The sequence below is a fragment of the Heptranchias perlo genome, unplaced genomic scaffold, assembly GCF_035084215.1.
Source record: "Heptranchias perlo isolate sHepPer1 unplaced genomic scaffold, sHepPer1.hap1 HAP1_SCAFFOLD_392, whole genome shotgun sequence".
Taxonomy (NCBI): domain Eukaryota; kingdom Metazoa; phylum Chordata; class Chondrichthyes; order Hexanchiformes; family Hexanchidae; genus Heptranchias; species Heptranchias perlo.
The window spans coordinates 47,915-68,580 of NW_027139404.1; the positions used below are offsets into that span (position 1 = coordinate 47,915).

At 47.6% G+C, this 20,666-nt stretch overlaps 1 protein-coding gene across 2 annotated transcripts; it reads left to right on the plus strand.

Moving 5' to 3' along the window:
- Positions 1–806: 806 nt before the first annotated feature.
- On the plus strand, positions 807–18,567 carry LOC137312030 (uncharacterized). Of its 2 annotated transcripts, none has more exons than XM_067978820.1 (5): positions 807–1,058; positions 1,691–2,107; positions 4,131–4,232; positions 5,912–5,991; positions 16,885–18,567. In XM_067978820.1, exons 1-5 carry the CDS (start codon positions 992–994, stop codon positions 17,101–17,103), a joined length of 885 nt encoding a protein of 294 aa, XP_067834921.1. In that variant the 5' UTR covers positions 807–991; the 3' UTR covers positions 17,104–18,567. The 2 variants fall into 2 exon arrangements, with proteins under 2 accessions (XP_067834921.1, XP_067834922.1); XM_067978821.1 differs by having other exon boundaries at positions 1,733–2,107.
- Positions 18,568–20,666: the final 2,099 nt, after the last annotated feature.

The following is a 20,666-nucleotide window of genomic DNA, read 5'->3' on the forward strand; positions in this document are numbered from 1 at the left end:
GGAAACAACCCAGAGTCAAGACGAGTCTGTTACGGACAGGCAAATGTAGGCGTACGCTGTGGAGAGCTGCTCCGCTGGCTTATGGTAGATTGGAATCAAATGTCTTACTCTGGGCAGGCAGCAATGGAAGAAATGAGTTGTCTCGTTGTACCCCTCGGCACAGGAGACGCTAACTAACTAACTAACTAACTAACTCGTTGGACAGGCAGTAGGAAGCCCACCATTCTTTGCTGGGGGAGAGGGGAAAGAGGGGGGGTGGGGGCAGCATTTTTTTTACTGGTTAAATTCCTTCTGCTGGAATGGTACCAGGGATGGGGGACTTCAATTATGTGGAGAGACTGGAGAAGCTGGGATTGTTCTCCTTAGAGCAGAAAAGGTTAAGGGGAGATTAAATCGAGGTGTTCAAAATCATGAAGGGTTTCGATAGAGTAATTAAGGAGAAACTGTTTCCACTGGCAGGAGGGTCGGTAACCCAGAGGACGCAGATTGAAGGCAAAAGAATCAGAGGGGGGGATATGAGGAGAACATTGTTTTACACAGCGAGTTGTGACAAGGGCGGTGGAAGCAGATTCAATAATGACTTTCAAAAGGGAATTGGATAAATACTTGAAGGGGAAAAATTTGCAGGGCTGTGGGGAAGGAGTGGGGACGAATTGGATAGCTCTTTCAAAGAGCCAGCACAGGCACGATAGGGCCGAACGACCTCCATTCTGCGCTGTATCGTTCTATAATTCTACGAAATGCTGGCTCGTTTGCAGCTGATTCAGATTGAGATAAAATTTGATTTCATTGGGTTTTGGAACGATTCATGTAGCAGCCAACCAAAAGGAACTTCCTGAACGGAAACAGTCAATATTACAACACAGAAGCACTTAGACCTTCAGAAATGATGACAGCGTTGAGGTGAAGTGTAAAAGGTACGGGCGAGACTCACCGCCTTCCGATTCTCGGGGAGACAAGTACTCGCACCCCAGAACTCGCTGCGTCGACGATGGCCGCTCCTTTCACCGTCCTGAGCTCAGCGCTATGGATAAGCCTCGTCTCGCTCCCCATTCCAGGTAATCCGGCCATTCCTACCGCTCCTCTCCTGTTTTTCCGCGCTCTCTCTCCCTTTTTGTTTTGCCGGTTTTCAAATGAGGCTTCTTCAAAGAATCGTACGGCACAGCAGGAGGCCGTTCAGCCCATCGTGCCTGTGCCAGCTCTTTGAAAGAGCCATCCAATTAATCCCACTTCCCTTTCCCCATAGCCCTGCAACTTTTTCCTTTTCAAGTGTTTATATATATATATATATAAGTAATTCCCCCCCCCCCACCGACTTTTAAAAGTTACGATTGAATCTGCTTCCACCGCCCTTTCAGGCAGTGAATTCCAGATCATCACAACTCGCTGCGTTAAAAAAAAAAGTCTCCTCGTCTCCCCTCTAGTTCTTTTACCGATTACCTTAAATCTGCGTCCTCTGATTACCGACCCTCCTGCCAGTGGAAGTCGTCGCTCCTTATTTACTCCATCGAAACCCTTCTCGGTTTTGCTGCGAGTGGGATCTTGCTGTGCGCAATATGGTGACGTAACAGTCACTGGCTGTACTTCAGGTGGAGCGGTGGTCCTGCTTATCGTCCCTGTCTTCGTGCCTAGCACCGTGTAAAAGCCTTGCATTGAGATTAAATCTCACCTTAACCTTCTCTGCTTTAAGGAGAACAACACTCTCGCTTTTTCTCTTACCCCCCCCACACAGCTGCAATGGGGAGGTACTCGGTCTGTCAGAATCCACCTTATCTCTCCGTGCGAGAGGGTGAACCCATCCGCATCAGTTGCAGTTTTAATTACAGCGGCCGAAGGGAGCTCGAGACTGTCGTCTTCAAATGGTTTGTGAATAATGTCACTCACCAATTAGTAAAGACGGCTTCAAACAAGACCTACTGGAACGATTCGGAACAGGTGACGTTAGGACTGCGGATCGAGGGGGATTTAGAACGTAAATTCACGACCCTGATCGTGGACCGTGCGACTAGAAACGACGGCGGAGTCTACGTGTGTCATGTGTCGATAATCAAACCGCTCTTAAATCAACGGGACCTTCACAGCAATGGGACTGTGGTCACGGTACTGGGTAAACTCTCTTTCCTCACTGGGCGGTGGTGGTGGGTTGGCGAGGGGAGGGCGGTGGAGATGGCGGTGTTAACAATCTCATTTTTGAACACGCGTACCCCGGTATAGACGCGTCGTCTCGTGTACGATACTACGGGCCAACTCAAGAGGTGTAATTGGACGCCAGGCACTTTAAAAACAGCGATCGTTAGGGACAATGTTAGGAGGGAGACAGAAGAAGGGTTAGTGTTTCACGGGCACCGACTCTCACCGGGGTACGGGTTCCACGGGCACTGACTCTCACCGGGGTACAGTTCCACAGGCACTGACTCTCACTGGGGTACGGGTTCCACAGACACTGACTCTCACTGGGGTACAGTTCCACGGGCACTGACTCTCACTGGGGGACAGTTCCACAGACACTGACTCTCACTGGGGTACGGGTTCCACAGTCACTGACTCTCACCGGGGTACAGTTCCACAGACACTGACTCTCACTGGGGTACAGTTCCACAGACACTGACTCTCACTGGGGTACAGTTCCACGGGCACTGACTCTCACCGGGGTACAGTTCCACAGACACTGACTCTCACTGGGGTACGGGTTCCACAGTCACTGACTCTCACTGGGGTACAGTTCCACAGACACTGACTCTCACTGGGGTACTGGCTATTGTTCCATGGGCACTGACTCTCACTGGGGTACGGGTTCCACAGTCACTGACTCTCACTGGGGTACAGTTCCACAGTCACTGACTCTCACTGGGGTACGGGTTCCACAGTCACTGACTCTCACTGGGGTACAGTTCCACAGACACTGACTCTCACCAGGGTACGGGTTCCACAGACACTGACTCTCACTGGGGTACAGTTCCACAGACACTGACTCTCACTGGGGTACTGGCTATTGTTCCATGGGCACTGACTCTCCCTGTTAGTCTCCCTGGTAAATACTGAGGCAAAGTAATTATTTAATATTTCTGCCATTTTGGCGATACTACCTGTGAGTTTATTGTGTGTATATCTTAGTGGCCCGATCCCTATCCTGATTTTTCTTTTGTTATTTATGTGTCTGTAAAACACTTTACTATTTCTTTTTATATTCCTCGATAATTTAATTTTGTAGTTTCTCTTTGCACCCTAATTGTTTTTTTAAACTTCTTTTCTAACCTTTTCATGTTCCCTTGTGTCATCCTCTCCTTTATTGTCTATGTAATTAGTGTCTGCCTTTTTCTTCAGTTTCAATTTTGCCCTGACCTCTTTATTCAGCCATGGTGTATTATTACTGACTAGTTTGTTCTTGCTTTGTGGTGGGGTATATATCTCCTGGACTCTATTGGTCACCATTTTAAATGTTTCCCACTTCTGTTCTATTTCTTTGTTTATCATAGAATCATAGATCTTATCAGTTAATTTTTCCAGCATATTTTCCCTCGTTCCAATCTCATCCTCTGAAAATCAGCTTCCTTCCAATTTATTACTTTGGTCTTTGTCTTGCTTACGTCCTTCTCAATCTTTATCTTAAAGCTTATTATGATGTGATCGCTATTGCCTAGATGTTCGCCTACCATTACTTCCCTTATCTGCTCGGGTTCATTTCCCATTACCAGATCCAGCAGTGCTTCCTCTCTTGTTGGGCTTTTAACATACTGGGTGAGAAGGGAGTCCTAAACACACTGTAAAAAAAACTCCATTCCCTCTACCCCTTTACCTACCTCTTGGCAGTTTATTTGGCGCTATTATTCTTTGCCCTTTGCTTATTTCACTGCCCTCTGCGACCTCTCCAAAGTGCTCATTCTTCGTGGACAGACCCGGATAGTGAGAGTCAGCTTGCTATTTGACTGTGGGTGGCATCGCAAGTGAGCCCGATCCTGTGGTCACCACATGTCCCCACACTTTCGAGCAGGGGTTAGCGTTAAAACAGCACAGAGGTGGCCAGCGTGGTAAAGGAGTCTTCGCGAGGTTGTGATTTCCACCCTGAGTGGCGAGGGGAGCTAAAAACATGACTTAGCGACGCTGGCAAATTGTTTCCTCTCGTGTTTTAGATGCGAAAGCGGCCTCCTCGCCCATTTTCTACGTGACCATGAGCGGACTGGCCCTGGGCCTCTTGCTCACCGTTTGCCTGTTAACGAGGACAGCCTGCCGAGGTAAGATGCTTTCCGTCTCTCTCTTCCACTTTCTTCCCCCCTGTCAACTCACACTGCGGGGGCTGGGAGGGGGGTGGGGGCGCAGTCATTCGTTCTCGGGAGCAGGGCGCCGTTCGGCAAGGCTGCATTGGTCCTCCGCCGCTGGTTACCCTCAGAAGGTGGCGGTGGGCCTTCTGCTTGAACCGCTGCGGCCCCTGTGGTGATGGGGCTCCAAGTGGTGGGATTTGGAGGATTTGCACCGCAGCAACTCGCCAAGGCTTCTCCGACAGCACCTCCCAAACCCGCGGCCTCTACCACCTAGAAGGACAAGGGCAGCGGGCACATGGGAACAACACCACCTGCACGTTCCCCTCCAAGTCACACACCATCCCGACTTGGAAATATATCGGCCGTTCCTTCATCGTCGCTGGGTCAAAATCCTGGAACTCCCTTCCTAACAGCACTGTGGGAGAACCGTCACCACACGGACTGCAGCGGTTCAAGAGGGCGGCTCACCACCACCTTCTCAAAGGGCATCTCAGGATGAGCAATAAATGCCGGCCTCGCCAGCGACACCCACATCCCGAGAATGAATTTTTAAAAAACGACCCTGCCTTTCATCTAGTAGCCTGTGGGCTGAGGCCCCTGAGTTTCTATGGTTTAGTTCTGAGTGGTGTTTAGTGTCTGTCTCAAATTATGAAACACAATAAAGGTGACACATCAACTGACATTTAAAACGGGGATCAAAGCACAAAATTAATTTCTTTAATGAGCCCATTTTGTGTCTCACATGTACAGTCTGTACGATTCCATCAAACACTCCCAGGGCAGGTACAGCAAGGGTAAGATACAGAGTAAAGCTCCCTCTACACTGTCCCATCAAACACTCCCAGGGCAGGTACAGCACGGGTTAGATACAGAGTAAAGCTCCCTCTACACCGTCCCATTAAACATTCCCAGGGCAGGTACAGCACGGGTTAGATACAGAGTAAAGCTCCCTCTACACTGTCCCATCAAACACTCCCAGGGCAGGTACAGCACGGGTTAGATACAGAGTAAAGCTCCCTCTACGCTGTCCCATCAAACACTCCCAGGGCAGGTACAGCACGGGTTAGATACAGAGTAAAGCTCCCTCTACACTGTCCCATCAAACACTCCCAGGGCGGGTACAGCATAGGTTAGATTCAGAGTAAAGCTCCCTCTACACTGTCCCATCAAACACTCCCAGGGCAGGTACAGCACGGGTTAGATACAGAGTAAAGCTCCCTCTACACTGTCCCATCAAACACTCCCAGGGCAGGTACAGCACGGGTTAGATACAGAGTAAAGCTCCCTCTACGCTGTCCCATCAAACACTCCCAGGGCAGGTACAGCACGGGTTAGATACAGAGTAAAGCTCCCTCTACGCTGTCCCATCAAACACTCCCAGGGCAGGTACAGCATAGGTTAGATTCAGAGTAAAGCTCCCTCTACGCTGTCCCATCAAACACTCCCAGGGCGGGTACAGCATAGGTTAGATTCAGAGTAAAGCTCCCTCTCCGCTGTCCCATCAAACAACAATGAGATGAACGGCCGATTAATCTGTCTTTTGGTGGCGTTTGTAACCCGAGGAGTGTTGCCTCAGGGCGGCATTATTGCAGGGCTTGACCAGCTGCTTAACGAACTGATCATAAGATTTTCTATTTCTGTACTTGATCTAGGAAATGTTGACAAAACAGCGCAGGCCTCCCCCACAAGTGGACAAGAGCCCTGCAGCAGTCAGTATAATAATGACCCACAGGTGAGTCAGGATCTGTGCACTTAGAGAGTGTGGTCAATCACCCATGGCATTCCGCATAGGGAGTTCAGATCAAGTGTAACCATCAGGTGAAGTGGGGGATAATGGAACCAGGGTTCGCAGACAGCATTCAGTCCCCGTTTTAAAGCTATACCTTCCATCGTTAATTGTAGTTAATACTTTGATTTGATATTATTATTTACATCTAAATAGGAAGCTGAGGGCAATTTGGGGGGGGCCAAGAAGTAGAGTTCATTGGAGCACAAGAGTTTCTCTGGAGTGCAGGCTATGGGGCTGGGAGACGTGAAACTGAGGGGCTACAGCGCCGCCAGTGGTGGGAGGGTGTATTCACAGCGTGACACGTTTACGTAGGTTATTTCCATTGTAAACAGGGGCATGGGGAATTTATAATGGCGAAAGTCAACGCAAAAATGTGACAATAGGATGCAGCTTTCCAAGATAGGACGTGTACACAGATGTAAAACTTAAAAAAAATATATATATTCCAGATGTCTCGAAAGTAAAGTTAAAAAAATTGTAAAGAGGTGGGTGAGCAGCGGGTTAAACACTGACCTTTGAACTCAGGGACTTGAGCTGAACCCAGCCTCCTGGGCTGAAGGCCTCCTGTATTTCCTGGGTCTGTGGTTCAACGTGACAGAGTGTGAGTAATCTCCTCGAAACAGTTTCACATTGACAGAAGTTGAAAAGCTCTCCTGTTTTCATCAGTCATCTCCAAACTGCACACAATAACAACTTTTAAAAATGGAAATAGGAACTTGGAACAGCTCAGAGACAGAGTAAAGCTCCCTCTACACTGTCCCGTCAAACACTCCCAGGGCAGGTACAGCACGGGTTTGATACAGAGTAAAGCTCCCTCTACACTATCCCATCAAATACTCCCAGGGCAGGTACAGCACGGGTTTGATACAGAGTAAAGCTCCCTCTACACTATTCCATCAAACACTCCCAGGGCAGGTACAGCATGGGTTAGATACAGAGTAAAGCTCCCTCTACACTGTCCCATCAAACACTCCCAGGGCAGGTACAGCACGGGTTAGATACAGAGTAAAGCTCCCTCTACACTGTCCCATCAAACACTCCCAGAGCAGGTACAGCATGGGTTAGATACAGAGTAAAGCTCCCTCTACACTGTCCCATCAAACACTCCCAGAGCAGGTACGGCATGAGTTAGATACAGAGTAAAGCTTCCTCTACACTGTCCCATCAAACACTCCTAGGGCAGGTACAGCACGGGTTAGATACAGAGTAAAGCTCCCTCTACACTGTCCCATCAAACACTCCCAGAGCAGGTACAGCATGGGTTAGATACAGAGTAAAGCTCCCTCTACACTGTCCCATCAAACACTCCCAGGGCAGGTACAGCACGGGTTAGATACAGAGTAAAGCTCCCTCTACACTGTCCCATCAAACACTCCCAGGGCAGGTACAGCATGGGTTAGATACAGAGTAAAGCTCCCTCTACACTGTCCCATCAAACACTCCCAGGGCAGGTACAGCACGGGTTAGATACAGAGTAAAGCTCCCTCTACACTGTCCCATCAAACACTCCCAGGGCAGGTACAGCATGGGTTAGATACAGAGTAAAGCTCCCTCTACACTGTCCCATCAAACACTCCCAGGGCAGGTACAGCATGGGTTAGATACAGAGTAAAGCTCCCTCTACACTGCCCCATCAAACACTCCCAGGGCAGGTACAGCACGGGTTAGATACAGAGTAAAGCTCCCTCTACACTGTCCCATCAAACACTCCCAGAGCAGGTACAGCATGGGTTAGATACAGAGTAAAGCTCCCTCTACACTGTCCCATCAAACACTCCCAGAGCAGGTACAGCATGGGTTAGATACAGAGTAAAGCTCACTCTACACTGTCCCATCAACGTAGCTCAGTCCCAACATGAGAGAACATCCCCAACTGCACAAGTGTGACATTTTTCCATTTCTGACCCTCGCCCACTTGTGACCTTTAAGTGAGATTTTGTGCAAATTAATTCTGTGTTGTGGGCAAAACTCATTTTCTCTGTGCCACATTGTAGTATCATAGTAGGTACAGCACAGGAGGAGGCCATTCGGCCCATCGTGCCTGTGCCGGCTCTTTCAAAGAGCTATCCAATTAGTTCCACTCCCCTGCTCTTTCCACACAGCCCTGTAAATTTTTTCCCTTCAAGTATTTATCCAATTCCCTTTTGAAAGTTACTATTGAATCTGCTTCCACCGCCCTTTCAGGCAGCGCGTTCCAGATCATCACAACTCGCTGTGTAAAAAAATGTTTCCTCATGTCGCCTCTGGCTCTTTTGCCAATTATCTTAAATCTGTGTCCTCTGGTTACCGACCCTCCTGCCACTGGAAACAGTTTCTCCTTATTTACTCTATCAAAACCCCTTCATGATTTTGAACACCTCTATTAAATCTCCCCTTAACGTTCTCTGTTCTAAGGAGAACAATCCCAGCTTCTCCAGTCTCTCCACATAACTGAAGTCCCTCATCCCTGGAACCATTCTAGTAAATCTCCTCTGCACCCTCTCCAAGGCCTCAACATCCTTCCTAAAGTGTGGTGCCCAGAATTGAACACAATACTCCAGCTGAGGCCTAACCAGTGTTTTATAAAGGTTTAGCATAACATCCTTGATTTTGTACTCTGTGCCTCTATTAATAAAGCCCAGGATCCCATATGCTTTTTTAACAGCCTTCTCAACTTGTCCTGCCACCTCCAATGATTTGTGCACATACACCCCCAGGTCTCTCTGTTCCTGCACCCCCTTTAAAATTGCACCATTTAGTTTATTTTGCCTCTCCTCATTCTTCCTACCAAAACGAATCACTTCACACTTCTCTGCATTAAATTTCATCTGCCACGTGTCCACCCATTTCACCAGTCTGTCTATATCCTCCTGAAGTCTGTTACCATCCTCCAAATTGTTTACTACATTTCCGAGTTTCGTGTCATCTGCAAACTTTGAAATTTTACCCTCTGAACCCATATTTATTTATATAATGATTTATATAATGTGTTCATCACAATCCAAGTCCTGCATTTTGTATAACATGTCAACAAATTACAACTGGACAACATTTCAGTGGGATGAGAACAGATCTGGCCCGGGTAAATTGGAATCAAAGATTGACAGGCAAAACTGTAATTGAACAGTGGGCGGCCTTTAAGGAGGAGATGGTTTGGGTACAGTCTAGGTACATTCCCACAAGGGGGAAAGGGAGGGGGCAGCTAAAGCCAGAGCTCCCTGGATGACGAAAGAGATAGAGAGTAAGATGAAACAGAAAAAATGGGCGTATGACAGATGTCAGGTTGATATCACAAGTGAGAACCAGGCAGAATATAGAAAGTTCAGAGGGGAAGTGAAAAAGGAAATAAGAGGGGCAAAGAGAGAGTATGAGAATAGACTGGCGGCCAACATAAAAGGGAATCCAAAAGTCTTCTACAGGCATGTAAACAGTAAACGGGTAGTAAGAGGAGGGGTGGGGCCGATTAGGGGCCATAAAGGAGATCTACTCATGGAGGCAGAGGGGATGGCCGAGGTACTAAATGAGTACTTTGTATCTGTCTTTGACAAGGAAGAAGATGCTGCCAGAGTCTCAGTAAAAGGAAGATATAGTTGAGATACTGGATGGGCTAAAAATTGATAAAGAAGAGGTACTAGAAAGGCTGGCTGTACTTAAAATAGATAAGTCACCCGGTCCGGATGGGATGCATCCTAGGTTGCTGAGGGAAGTAAGGGTGGAAATTGCGGAGGTACTGGCCATAATCTTCCAAACATCCGTAGATACGGGAGGGTGCCAGAGGACTGGAGAATTGCAAATGTTACACCCTTGTTCAAAAAAGGGTGTAAGGATAAACCCAGCAACTACAGGCCAGTCAGTTTAACCTCAGTGGTGGGGAAACTTTTAGAAACAATAATCTGGGACAGAATTAACAGTCACTTGGATGAGTGTGGATTGATTAGGGAAAGCCAGCACGGATTTGTTAAAGGCAAATCATGTTTAACTAACCTGATAGAGTTTTTTGATGAGGTAACAGAGAGGGGAGATGAGGGCAATGCAGGTGATGTGGTTTGCTAAAGTGTCGCACAGTAGGCTTATCATCAAGATTGCGGCCCATGGAATAAAGGGGGCTGTAGCAACATAGATACAGAATTGGCTAAGTGACAGGAAATAGAGAGTAGTGGTGAACGGTTGTTTTTCGGACTGGAGGGAGGTGTACAGTGGTGTTCCCCAGGGGTCGGTACTAGGACCACTGCTTTTCTTGATATATATTAATGACTTGGACTTGGGTGTACAGGGCACAATTGCAAAATTTGCAGATGACACAAAACAGTAGCAGTGAGGAGGATAGTGATAGACTTCAAGAAGATATAGACAGGTTGGTGGCATGGGCGGACACGTGGCAGATGAAATTTAACTCAGAGAAATGCAAAATGATACATTTCGGTAGGAAGAACGAGGAGAGGCAATATAAACTAAAGGGCACAACTCTAAAAGGGGTAGAGGAACAGAGAGATCTGGGGATTTATGTGCACAAATCATTGAAGGTGGCAGGGCAGGTTGAGAAAGCGGTTAAAAAAGCATATGGGATCTTGGGCTTTATAAATAGAGGCACAGAGTACAACAGTATGGAAGTCATTGTGAACCTTTTATAAAACACTGGTTTGACCACAACTGGAGTATTGGGCTCGATTTTAGGACGGAGGCGGGTTGGCAGCGGGGGGTCGACTGGGCACGTGGGTAACGCGCCCAGTGAATTCGCGGAGCCCTGCACGCGATCGCAGCCTAATTGAAGCCACTTACCTTGGCTTCGCGCTGGAAAGCTGCGCAGCGGGCGGACTGCACACGCGCATCATAGGCCGTCAGCTGGAGGAGCCCTATTTAAAGGGGCAGTCCTCCACTGACTGATGCTGCAGAAAGGAGCCACAATTACAGCATGGAGCAGCCCAGGGGGAAGGCTGCTCCCAGGTTTAATGATGCCTCACTCCAGGTCCTACTGGATGGGATGAGGAGGGGGGAGGACAGAGATCTTCTCCCCGGCGGGCGGGAGGAAGTGGCCTGCCTCTGCCACCATGAAGGCGCGGCTTGAGGTGGCAGAGGGGGTCACCAGCACCACCCACATATCACGCACCTGCATGCAGTGCAGGAGGCGCTGCAATGACCTAAGTAGGTCAGCCGAAATGAGTACACTTACTCATTCCCCTACACTCCGTCTGCCACATCACCGCCCCCACCCCACAACTCCTTCTGCACTGCCAACACTACTCTATCACGTCACTCCTCACACCCACTCAAAGCTCATCCTCATCTTATCTGCACTTACTCACCTCGCCAGTACTCATCCCACCACTACCACTCAACCCAATCCTCATACAATCTCGTGGCTCCGTCTCATACTCATCCTCTCATGCACCTCTTTCATGGTCAGCCTCACCCACGAACCCGCCGACTCGGACGTCCGAAAATCGAGCCCATTGTGTCCAGTTCTGGGCACCGCACTTCAGGAAAGATATGAAGGCCTTAGAGAGGGTGCAAAAGAGATTTACTAGAATGACTCCAGAGATGAGGGGCTTCAGTTACGTGGATAGACTGGAGAAACTGGGGTTGTTCTCCTTGGAACAGAGACGGTTGTGAGGAGATTTGATCGAGGTATTCAAAATCATGAAGGGTCCAGACAGAGCAGATAGAGAGAAACTGTTCCCATTGGCGGAAGGGTCAAGGACCAGAGGACATAGATTTAAGGTGATTGGCAAAAGAACCAAAGGCGACATGAGGAAAAACTTTTTTACACAGCGAGTGGTTATGATCTGGAATGCACTGCCCGAGGGGGTGGTGGAGGCAGATTCAATCATGGCCTTCAAAAGGGAACTGGATAAGTACTTGAAAGGAAAAAAATTGCGAGGGAGTGGAACTAGCTGGATTGCTCATGTGTAGAGCCGGCACAGACTCGATGGGCCGAATGGCCTCCTTCGGTGCTGTAACCTTTCTGTGATTAAATTTAAAACAATGTACAGAAAAGGAGAGGAAGCCCATCATTTCCTGCTGGTTTTTGTTCTTGGCGTGACCTGGCGACATTAGTGGAGATAAAAGGAGAGTTTCCCTGCAGAAAACCCAGAATAATTAGCCTCCCGTTCACCTCAATACCTATTTAGAGCATTTTCCCCACAGGGCGTAACTAAGCAGGGATCAGAACAAAAAAAAATTTTAAGTGCTAAATGCTGCTGCCAGCATTTTGTTACTTGATTGCTGTAATGGAGCTGCCCTGAAGCATACAGCGCAGTTCAAAAGCACCAACACATCCCTGATGTCCCGAGCCATAAGAGATAGGAGCAGGAGTTGGCCATCCGGCCCCTCGAGCCTGCTCCGCCATTCAATGAGATCATGGCTGATTTTTACCTCAACTCCACTTTCCCGCCCTTTCCCCATATCCTTTGACCCCCTCGCTGATCAAAAATGTGTCTAACTCAGCCTTGAATGTATTCAATGACTCAGCCTCCACAGCTTTTTGGGGTAAAGAATTCCAAAGATTCACGACCCTCTGGGAGAAGAAATTCCTCCTCATTTCCGTTTTAAACATGCGACCCCTCATTCTGAGACTATGCCCCCTAGTTTTAGATTCCCCCATGAGGGGTAACATCCTCTCAGCATCTACCCTATCAAGTCCCCTCAGAATCTTGTATGTTTCAATAAGATCGCCTCTCATTCTTCTAAACTCCAGTGAGTATAGACCCAACCTGTTTAATCTTTCCTCATAAGACAACCCTTCCATACCCGGAATCAACCTAGTGAAGCTTCTCTGAACTGCCTCCAATGCAAGTATGTTCTTCCTTAAATAAGGGCACCACAACTGTACGCAGTACTCCAGGTGTGGTCTCACCAGCACCCTGTGCAGTTGTAGCATGACTTCCCTGCTTTTATACTCCATCCCCCTAGAAATAAAGGCCAATATTCCGTTTGCCTTCCGGATTACCTGCTGCACCTGTATGTTGACTTTCTGTGTTTCATGTACGAGGACATCCAGATCCCTCTGTACCACAGCATTTTGTAGTATTTCTCCATTCAAATAATATTTTGCTTTTTTATTTTTCCTCCCAAAGTGGATGACTTCACATTTTCCCACATTATATTCCATCTGCCAAATTTTTGCCCATTCGCTTAACCTGTCAATATCCCTTTACAGACACTTTTTGTCCTCATCGCAACTTGCTTTTCCACCTATCTTTGTATCATCAGCAAATTTGGCCACAAGACACTCTGTTCCTTCATCCAAGTCATTGATATATATTGTAAATAGTTGAGGCTCCAGCACTGATGCCTGCGGCACCCCACTAGTTACAGATTGCCATTTTGAAAATGACCCTTTTATCCCGACTCTTTGTTTTCTGTTAGTTAGCCAATTCTCTATCCGTGCCAGTATATTACCCCCAACACCATGAGCTCTTATCTTGTGCAGTAATCTTTTATGTGGCACCTTATCGAATGCCTTTTGGAAATCCAAATATACTGCATCCATTGGTTCCCCTTTATCCACCCTGCCCGTTACTTCCTCAAAGAACTCTAATAAATTTGTCAGACACGATTTCCCCTTCATAAAAGCATGTTAACTCTCCTTGATTGTATTATGAGTCTCCAAATGTCCTGCTACTAATTCCTTAACAATGGATTCTGGCATTTTCCCAATGACAGATGTGAGGCTAACTGGTCTATAGTTACCTGCTTTCTGTCTCACTCCCTTCTTGAATAGGGGTGTTACGTTTGCAGTTTTCCAATCCGCTGGGACTTTTCCAGAATCTAGTGAATTCTGGAAGATTACAACCAATGCATCCACTATCTCTGTAGCCACTTCCTTTAAGACCCTCGGATGCAAGCCATCAGGTCCAGGGGACTTGTCAGCTTTTGGACCCATTAGTTTACCTAGTACTTTTTCTCTAGTGATAGTGATTGTTTTTAGTTCCTCCCTCCCCTTTTGCCCCTTTGATTTTCGACTATTATTGGTATATTATTAGTGTCTTCTACTGTGAAGACAGACACAAAATATCTGTTCACTTCCTCTATCATTTCCTTGTTTTCCATTATTATTTCCCCAGTCTCATCCTCTAAAGGACCAATGTTTACTTTAGCTACCCTCTTCCTTTTTATATACTTGTAGAAGCTTTTACTGTCAGTTTTTATATTTCTTGCTAGTTTACTCTCATAATTTATTTTCTCCCTCTTTATTATTCTTTTAGTCATCCTTTGCTGGTTTTTAAAGTTTTCCCGATCTTCGGGCTTACCAGTAATCTTTGCCATGTTGTATGCTTTTTCTTTTAACCAGATACCATCCTTGACTTCCTTAGTTGGTTCACCCTTTTTGTGGAGTCTTTCCTCCTCACAGGGATCTATTTTTGTTGCGAGTCATAAAATATCTTTTTAAATGTTTGCCACTGCTTATCCACCATCGTACCATCTAATCTGTTTACCCAGTCCACTTTAGCCAATTCCACCCTCATTCCTTTATAATTGCCCTTATTTAAGTTTAATACAGTAGTTTCAGACCCAAGATCCTCACTCTCAAACTGGATGTGAAATTCTATCATGTTATGATCACTGCTTCCCAAGGGATCCTTTACTTTGAGATCATTAATTAATCCTGTCTCGTTACCCATTACCAGATCCAAAATGGCCTGTTCCCTGGTTGGTTCCCCGACATATTGGTCTAAGAAACAGTCCCTAATACACTCTATGAACTCCTCCTCAGGGCTGTTTTTGCCAATTTGATTTGTCCAATCGATGTGAAAGTTAAAATCGCCCATGATTATTGCATTACCTTTTTTACAAGCCCCCCTTATTTCCTGATTAATATTTTGCCCTACAGTGTAGCTACTGTTAGGGGGCCGATATACTACTCCCACCAGTGATTTCTTTCCCTTGCTATTTCTTACCTCCACCCAAATTGATTCGACATCTTGATCTTCTGAGCCAAGATCATTTCTCACTATTATACCAATTTCATCCTTTATTAACAGAGCTACCCCACCACCTTTACCTTTTCTCCTATCCTTCCGAAATGTTAAATAACCCTGAATATTTAGCTCCCAACCTTTGTCACCTTGCAACCATGTCTCTGTAATGGCCACGAGATCATTCCCATTTGTTTCTATTTGTGCCGTCAATTCATCTATCTTATTACGAATGCTGCGCGCATTCAGATAAAGAACCTTTCATTTTGTCTTTTTACCATTCTTTCCTACCCCGGCCCCATTTGCTAGTGCACTCTTATGTTTATACGCTCTGTCCCTTCCTGACACACTCTGTTTATCATTAACCCAATCACTTTCCTGTACTACTTCCTTGTCTTTTCTCTTTATCAATCTAAACTTCGCCCCACCTGAGCCCTCCCCGCCTCTATTTAGTTTAAAGCCTTCTCTACCGCCCTAGTTATTCGGTTTGCCAGAACACTGGTCCCAGCATGGTTCAGGTGAAGCCCGTCCCAACGGAACAGCTCCCTCTTTCCCCAGTACTGATGCCAGTGCCCCATGAATCAAAACCCACTTCTCCCACACCAATCTTTGAGGCACTCATTCATCTCTCTGATCTGATTTACCCTGTGCCAATTTGCTCGTGGCTCAGGTAATAATCCGGAGATTATCACCTTTGTGGTGCTGCTTTTTAATTTAGTCCCTAGCTGCTCAAACCCCCTCAGCAGAACCTCTTTCTTAGTCCTACCTATGTTGTTGGTACCTACGTGGACCATGACAACTGGATCCTCCCCCTCCCACTCCAAGTTTCTCTCCAGCCCTGAGGAGATGTCCTTAACCCTGGCACCGGGGAGGCAACACAGCCTTCAGGACTCTCGCTCTTGGCTGCGGAGAACAGTGTCTATCCCTCTGACCATACTGTCGCCTACTACAACCACATTCCTTCTTACTCCCCCCACTTGAATGGCCCCCTGAACCACGGTGCCGTGGCCAGTTTGCTCGTCCTCCCAGCAGTCCCTGCACTCGTCCACAAGGGCTGCAAGGACCTCGTATCTATTGGACAATCACAGGGACTGAGGCTCCTGCAACGCTCCCTCCTGGATCCCCGTACCTGCCTCACTCACAGTCACACCCTCCTGTCCCTGTCCACATGCCAATTCGACAGTATTTAGTCTAAGGGGCGTGACTGCCTCCTGGATCAAAGTGTCCAGGTAACTTTCTCCCTCCCCGATACCTCGCAATATCTGCAGCTCGGACTCCAGCCCCTCAACTCGGAGCCGAAGTTCCTCGAGCTGCAGACACTTACCGCAGATGTAGTCGCCCTGGATAAAACTGTCCAGTAGCTCCCACATATTGCAGCTGCAACACATCTCCTGCCCTGTCATAACTTTTATTTATTTAATTGATTACTACAGTGCCAATCAAATTATTTTTTGGTTGAACCAAGTACTGGCCTTATTTAATTTATCAAATTAAGTTTAGTTTTTTTTAAATGTAGTTTTATGCTGTAAGTTTAAGGGTTTGAAGAGTTTTAAGGGCTGCTCTGGGAGTCTCCCCACTCCAAATGAAATTGCATTAATTTCACTTCGCAATGAAAAAAATTATTAACCCCTGTGGAAGGGAACAAGGAATTCCTGAAATAAATGCAATAACCCGAAAGGGAAGCAGATAGTAACTTTCAAAAGGGAACTGATTACATATTGAAAAGGAAAAAAACAATTTGCAGAGCTATGGGGAAAAAGCCATTCTGTGCTGCGATCGAAAAGATTTTAACCGTGTTCCCGACCTCTGTTCACCGCGAGCAATGCCACGGGTGGTCGGCGGGTACCGCCAGAGACGGCGCCATTTAAAAAAACATGGCCCCCCCCCCGCCTCTCAGCCGCAAACCTGACGCCCGTTTCTCTCCTCTTTTTCTTTGGCATAGCCGTTCACCATCGCGTCCGTTTACAGCTCACTGAGGCTGTCGAAGATGATGCCCCCGCCCAGAGAGCGAGGCGGGGAGCGGGGCGGAGAGATGCAAGGGACGGAATACTGCACCGTGCAATGTACGGCGAACAACATCCGCGAGGCGACTGTCGGCCGTGCTGTCAAGCCGAGGGGAGCTGACACGTCACCCAGCGAGCAGCACGCAGCCCCTCAGTAAGACAAACAGAGAGACTGGGGATAAAACCTCTCTTGAACTGCTACCAAAAACCACAGAAAGATCACTTTAAGACTGACTGACGCAATTCCAACCCGCACTGATATAACTCGCGGAAAATCGACCCCAAAAAAAAACCGCGCGTCACATTCAGCAGCTGAACATGAGACGCTGAGGGGACGGGGGTGCAGTGATTTCATCTTTTGACTGAGAGACTCCCTGTTTCTTTCTCCCCCGCACCCCCGTTTTTATCGGTCCCCCTAACCGCAAAGCCTTTGGGGAACGACAATCTGTCGGGTTTTTTTTGAGTCAGAGAAATTTTTTGAGTTATTTTAGTGGGAGTTTGCAGTAAACAATTTCTAGTCAACAAAGTCATGGCCAATGTGAGTAAAACGGGGATTTCTTTTCAAAATCTATTAACCGGGGGACTGTGCCCATGGGTTAAGAGTTTCGAATACTCCCCGCCCCCGGGCTCTGCTTTCCTCCTGATACCAAGTGTCCGTGGGTAGGTTGTGGAGTAGACCTGATGGGTTGGTGGTGGACACAGTTCAGGGAAATGGAGAAGCTCTAGCCTGGCAGAATGTAGAAGTGAGAATTGGCTTGCATTTATACAGCGTCACAAAGCTCTTTACAGTCTCTGTTGTAATGTAGGAAACGCGGCAGCCGATTTGCACACAGCAAGATCCCAAAACGAGATCGTCTGTTTTGTCTGAGGGATAAACTTCGGCCCAGGATACTGGGTAGAACTCCCCCCTGCACTTCTTCGAAATAGCGGCCGTGGAATCTTTCACGCCCACCTGAGAGGGCGGACGGGGCCTCGGTTTAATGTCTCAATTGCTAAACGGCACCTCCAGACAGTGCAGCGCTCCCTCAGTGCTGGCGCTGGGGGTGCCGGCCAGGGTTATGGGCTCTGGAGTTAGGGTTTGAACCCACGACCTTCTGGGTCAGAGGCCAGAGGTGCGACCCACTGAGCCAGGGCTGATGGCGTTCACTCGGAGAGGGCGCAGGGCAAGTGGAGGGGGATGGATGGGAGAGTCGGTGTCCCACAATAGGGTCAGGGGTCAGGCTGGTCCTGGGCTGGAACATGAGGCAGCTACAAAATGGCCGTGCAAAAATGGCGGGGTTGTAAGGACCAGAGTCGTCCATTTAACAAAACGGAACCAAAAGATTGCTGACTTTGTGTTTGCTGAGTAATTGGAGTCACCAATCATGAGACACCAATCGCTAGAGGGAGAAAAGTGAACTTTCACCCAGGAAGTTAGTGTTGCTTTAATGGAAAACATCAACCTCCTCATCACTGGAGGCCCTTCTGCCCCTCTTGACCATGGCCGCTGAGGGGTTTTACGAGATACCCGATTCTCCCAGTTTTTCTACGTGATTATGAGTTCTTGATTTGGCCTAAACAGTTCTGGGTGTTTACAGTTTGTTTGATGGTTTTCACTTGAATAAATATTATTTTTGCATGCCGTACTCTGTATCCGTTTCTTCCAAATCTATCAGGTCGGCGTTTCTGCTGACTGAAGAGACAAAGTACACTCCAGTGGCAGTGATGTTTCTCAGAACTGTTTATTTTTGAGGTGGGTCCCGTTCTCCCCCCCACTCTCTCCTGCCCTGTAGGCGCTGGCTCATGTTGAGGGATGGTTTCGCAGGCCTTGATGTCCATTCCTCACACGTACGAACATAGGTGGTCAATGGTTGGTTGGCTGTTTGACTACAAGGGGCTTCACAGCCGAGTTGGAACCTGTCCTGGCCCAGTGATTGGTTGGTGCTGAGGGGGTGGAGCGTGCGATAAGGCTGGAGTCACTCACCGTCATATGGAGAGCCATATTCCCAATCCATGGTTTGCATACTCGTAGACCTCCCGTGGCATTGCTCGCGGTAGGGATTTTTTTACGACGACAGAGCGGTACACCGCCAAATGGGCGGCAGCAGATTGTCCATCTGTTGCGCAACCTGCCCAATCCCAAGGACGTCGATGTATTATTCTGCTGCTAAAGTGGAGCCACGTCTTATGTGGTTTGAGGCCGTTAAGTAAACACAGCCTGAGGTCGATCACAAGTCGAGGGAGGTTTACAGATTGTAAATTTCTGGCTGCAGGTCAGAAAAACACATCATGAGAATGATGTATAAATAGATATGACATTATCAAAAAATATTAAAGCAGACTATTGATAAGAATTAGTTACGTTATTCTCTCACTGTATTTCCTTTGCTCTCAATTCATTTTTAAAATTTCTCCAATATTTTCCCTTGATTACCTCTTATTCTCAATCTCCTGTTCTGATTCCTTCCGCTGTTTCCTACTTGGTCGGATTGGTCTTGGTGATTGACCATTTCAGGTAAAACAATGGGTAAGGCACTGCCTATAAAGGTCAGAGGTCATTCGCCAAACTTTTCACTTGATGACCTTGGAGATTGAAGGTAACTTGACAGCCCGTAGAATCATCCATCTCCCCTCCCTCTACTGACCCACATTGGCTCTCAGTCTTCCCAATGCCTGAAATTTGAAATTCATGGACAAGGTGACCTCAAATCCCACCACAGGCCCTCGCCCCTCCCTATCTCTGTGACCTCCTCCAGCTCGACAAACCTCCGAGATCTCTGCGCTCCCCCAATTCTGGCCTCTTGCGCGTTCCCGATTTCCATCGCCCCACCGTCGGCGGCCGTGCCTTCAGCCGTCTAGACCCCAAGCCCTGGAATTCCCTCCCTAAACCTCGCCACCTCCATTAGGACCCACCGTAAAAGCCACCTCTTTGACCAAACTTTTAGCTACCCTGAAGTTGTGGAGAGTCTGGTTCAGCCTGAGGCAGTGGTTAGGGAGGGGGGTGGAATTGGTGTCGAGGGTGTAGAGTTTGTGGCAGGGTCTGAAAACAATGGCGTCAGTCTTTCCAATAATTAATTGGAGGAAATTGTGGCTCATAAGAACATAAGAAATAGGAGCAGGAGGAGGCCAATCGGCCCCTCGAGCCTGCTCTGCCATTCAATAAGATCATGGCTGATCTGATCCTAACCTCAAATCTAAAGAACACAAGAAGTCGGAGCAGGACCCGGCCACTCAGCCCCTGGGCCCTCTCCGCCACCCACAGGGCATTGACCGATCCGAACTCAGCTTCATGTCCAATTTCCTGCCCGCTCCCCGTAACCCCTAATTCCCTTTACTTCTAGGAAACTGTCGATTTCTGTTTTAAATTTATTTAATGATGTAGCTTCCACAGCTTCCTGGGGCAGCAAATTCCACAGACCTACCACCCTCTGAGTGAAGAAGTTTCTCCTCATCTCAGTTTTGAAAGAGCAGCCCCTTATTCTAAGATTATGCCCCCTCGTTCTAGTTTCACCCATCCTTGGGAACATCCTTACCGCATCCACCCGATCAAGCCCCTTCACAATCTTATATGTTTCAATAAGATCGCCTCTCATTTGTCTGAACTCCAATGAGTAGAGTCCCAATCTACTCAACCTCTCCTCATAAGTCCGCCCCCTCATCCCCAGGATTAGCCGAGTGAACCTTCTTTGTACTGCCTCGAGAGCAAGTATGTCTTTTCTTAAGTATGGACACCAAAACTGTA